Source organism: Loa loa (genome assembly GCF_000183805.2).
Source record: "Loa loa unplaced genomic scaffold supercont3.69, whole genome shotgun sequence".
Classification (NCBI taxonomy): Eukaryota; Metazoa; Nematoda; class Chromadorea; order Rhabditida; family Onchocercidae; genus Loa; species Loa loa.
The window spans coordinates 131766-135647 of NW_018108249.1; the positions used below are offsets into that span (position 1 = coordinate 131766).

At 25.9% G+C, this 3882-nt stretch overlaps 1 protein-coding gene across 1 annotated transcript in view; it reads left to right on the forward strand.

Moving 5' to 3' along the window:
* Positions 1–379: 379 nt before the first annotated feature.
* Positions 380–3882, forward strand: part of LOAG_17396 (CBR-WHT-4 protein) — a gene marked incomplete at both ends in the record, with an annotated part of 5992 nt that continues 2489 nt past the window's right edge. Inside the window, 8 exons of the mRNA XM_020450058.1 lie at positions 380–473; positions 921–1042; positions 1294–1365; positions 1724–1822; positions 2395–2561; positions 2961–3032; positions 3274–3373; positions 3790–3870. Of these exons, the coding sequence (XP_020306324.1) occupies positions 380–473; positions 921–1042; positions 1294–1365; positions 1724–1822; positions 2395–2561; positions 2961–3032; positions 3274–3373; positions 3790–3870 (807 nt within the window). The remainder of the gene's footprint in view (positions 474–920; positions 1043–1293; positions 1366–1723; positions 1823–2394; positions 2562–2960; positions 3033–3273; positions 3374–3789; positions 3871–3882) is intronic.

The window sequence follows — 3882 nt, forward strand, 5'->3', positions numbered from 1 at the left end:
AATAATAATAATAATAATAATAATAATAATAATAATAATAATAATAATAATAATAATAATAATAATAATAATAATAATAATAATAATAATAATAATAATAATAATAATAATAATAATAATAATAATAATAATAATAATAATAATAATAATAATAATAATAATAATAATAATAATAATAATAATAATAATAATAATAATAATAATAATAATAATAATAATAATAATAATAATAATAATAATAATAATAATAATAATAATAATAATAATAATAATAATAATAATAATGATAATAATAATAATCTCTGAATACACTCACAATAAATGTGTCAAGTGATTTGAAAATGGTAATAATGATAGTGGAAATGATAACAAGGTGATAATGAATATTGCTAATCATGATTACAGTGGAACGGGTAAAACTGTCCTTCTAAATGCACTCACGATGAATGTGTCAAGTGATGTTGAAGTAAAAGGTAATTAAAACTAACAAAAATTGAAAAGTATCATTTTTAATTTTTTCATTAATAGGAATTGAGTTTTATTAACTTGAAATAAATCAAATGGTATTAGAAATATTGGCAAAAATGGCCCAAAAAAAAAATCAATTGTCATTAGAGTCAATAAAATTCAATTTCCACTACTTTCCTTGATTAAATATAGCTCAAAAAGCTTTGAAAACTTGTTCAGGAAATACGATTTCAAATTCGGAAAAAAACTTTCAAACCAGTAATTCCGGAAATATTAATTCTTAATTTATCAAAGACCACAATTTTCTTGTGCTCTTTTTCAGCTCTTTCTAATTATCTATGCATGCATATCATTCATAAATAAACTACTTTCCTAATTCTTGAATTTTCGGAAAAATTTCCGAAAAATTTTTTAGAAACTGAATTTTAAACTTTAAACAATGCAACATTAAGGGAAAATATTGGTTAATGGTGAACAGTTATCGTCAACGGATATGCATCGTATATCACGGTATGTACATCAAGATGATATATTCATCGGAACTTTAACAGTGCGAGAACAACTTATGTATTCGGTATTCTTTTATCTTCATCTATTGTGATTTGTAGAAAGAGCAAATGAGATATTTGATCATATCTATTGATTTAATCCTATTATAGTACCATAACTCAAGAAATACCATATTGTATTACGATAAGATGTAATGATTAGATATATGGTAAAATGATTAATCTTTCATAAAGTTAATTTAGAGCGGTCCATCATATATCATGATTAATTTCATATAACAATTTGTTTAAAATATATTGATATCATTCATTTTAGGCTGAACTTCAAATGGGTCGTAATACAACAAAAGCTGATCGATTAAAGCGAGTGGAAGAAGTACTCAAAGAGGTCAGTTAAATTTGTTACTTAAATCAATTAAATCAGTCTTTACTATTTTAGATATGGAATTAAATAGCCTAAGAAATTGTCATGTATATGTGTTAATATTGGTGTCAATTTTACAAAAAATAAGAATTCGTAATTTCTTAAAGATTTATTAAAAAGTTAATCCTAAAGCTAATTAATCTAAAACTGATCTAGCTATGCATCATTAAATTAAATGAAATTATTTAAATAGCTATTTTAAATTGCTGCTTGCTTGTTCAAGAAACCATTGATTTGTTGATTTTTTTTTTTAATATCCAACATACCTTTTTTCCTTAGTCTAAGCTTTTTCAAGGTGCTTTTTTTTTTTTTTTTTTTGCAGCTTGGCTTAAAAAGATGTGAAACAACATTAATTGGTGTTACAAATCGACTAAAAGGTATCTCTTGTGGTGAAAGTAAACGTCTTGCATTTGCTTGTGAAGTTAGTATCATTCATTCTTGCATCAATTTAGTTCTTAATTAACCTTAATTCGAAAGCATATCATGCATAAGTAATAACGGGAAGCAAACGATTGACAATTAACTCATTTGTCCAATAATTATTTTCCATCTACTCCAACTCTTTGTCTCATAGAATGAGATTCAAATAATTAATGATGACATTATAAAATGAAGCTTACATAGAATTATCAATGACACTATAGAATAGGACATACGTAAAATTAGTGACACTATAGAATAAAGGTTACATAGAATTATCGATAACATTATGGAATGAGGCTTACATAGAATTATTGGTAATACTATGGAATGAGGCTTATAGAGAAAATTATTGGTGACACTAAATCTCGGCAAGATTGTAAAATTGTAATGAGGCATTAAATAATGATTATTATGAATAGATTTATTCTTGCTCATATCCATGTTCTTTGATCTTACGAATATATATGAAAGACAAAAGAAATTTAAACTCAATCATTTAGCTGAAATTGCACTAAAAAATTTCGTTGTACAAGTATCGAAAGATTAATTAACCAAAGATTACTTTTTTAGATTCTTACTGATCCACTTATTTTATTTTGTGATGAGCCAACATCTGGCTTGGATTCTTTTATGGCCGTACAAGTTGTGCATTGCTTGAAAGAAATGGCCAAAAAAGGGAAAACAATAATTACAACAATTCATCAACCATCCAGTCAAGTATTCAACATGTTTGACAAGTTTGTCTTAGTGAAGCTTATAATATCTTCAATTTATCATTTGCTAATAAAAAGTTTTGTGAAATTTCTAGAATGTATGCATGAAATTAACTCAAATTATGAATTTAAATAACTGTCATCGTTGATAACAAAAGCATTTAGAATATTTGAATAACTTTTGGATCTATAGATTTCCATTAATTTAGATTAATTAACTGATTGACTTCTTTTTAAGAGTTGAAAATTTGATGAACTCATAACTTTAAAAAAAATGTATATATCTCCTTAATAGATAAATGAACTCATCGGGTCAACTTTTATCAACCCTTATCAATTTAAGGAGACATTTTAGGATAAATCAATCAGCCGATATAACAGCAATTTTAGCACTACCGTAGAATATGGCTTTTGATATTTCAGCGTATGTTTTATGTCAATGGGGAAAGTTGCATATTTTGGTCCGGTAACTGAAGTGTGCAATTTTTTTAAAAAGTTTGTCCCATTCTTTCTTATCACCAATTATCTTATCATTCTTTCCTCTTTCTGTTACTCTAAGATAATTTCAATACTTTCCATTTTCATCAATTTTATCATGGTAAATACTATAATTTGATATGAGATCTTCCAGGTTGATTCTTGGCTTCTAAACCGGTTTATGTATGGTTTCTGACTGGAAGCATTTGTTTTTTAAGATAACATATCAGATGATATGAGAAATCATTTGTGTGTTTAGCATAGGGTTTGCTTGTCCTGAAACGTATAATCCAGCGGATCATATTATTAAAATGCTTTCTGTTACGCAAGATGAGCAGGAATGTCAAGCACGAGTGGATGTAAGTTTGTCTTAATTCCATTTTAAGGTTAAACCAGTTTAAAGTTGAATTCACAAGCTACAAAAAAGTGTGACATCGATGAGGACAATTCACTTATTTTGCTTACTTTTCTTGTACTTTAAACAACACTTCTTGGCAATATTTTTTCCAGGATAATTTCTTTTTCATTTCAAAATAAGAATATTTTTTAACACTCAAATGGAAAATTTTTTTGTTATCAAAATTCAAAAGACGTAATCTTTGAATTTGATTTGCATCACAAACGATACTTGAACTTTCATCTTTGACTTTAACATTCCATAAATTTCAACTAATTCAAAAGTACATAATTTTTCTTTTTCTATTTTTTTGCCAAATAGGAATTTAAAAAATACATTTAAATCAGTTCGTATGAAATTCGTAATAAATTTTTATAGAAAATTCGAAACGAATTTGAGGAGTCAACATTTGGTATGACATTACAACGAAAGTCACGTGGCCAAGGTTTACCATTGAAAGTGATCGGAAAT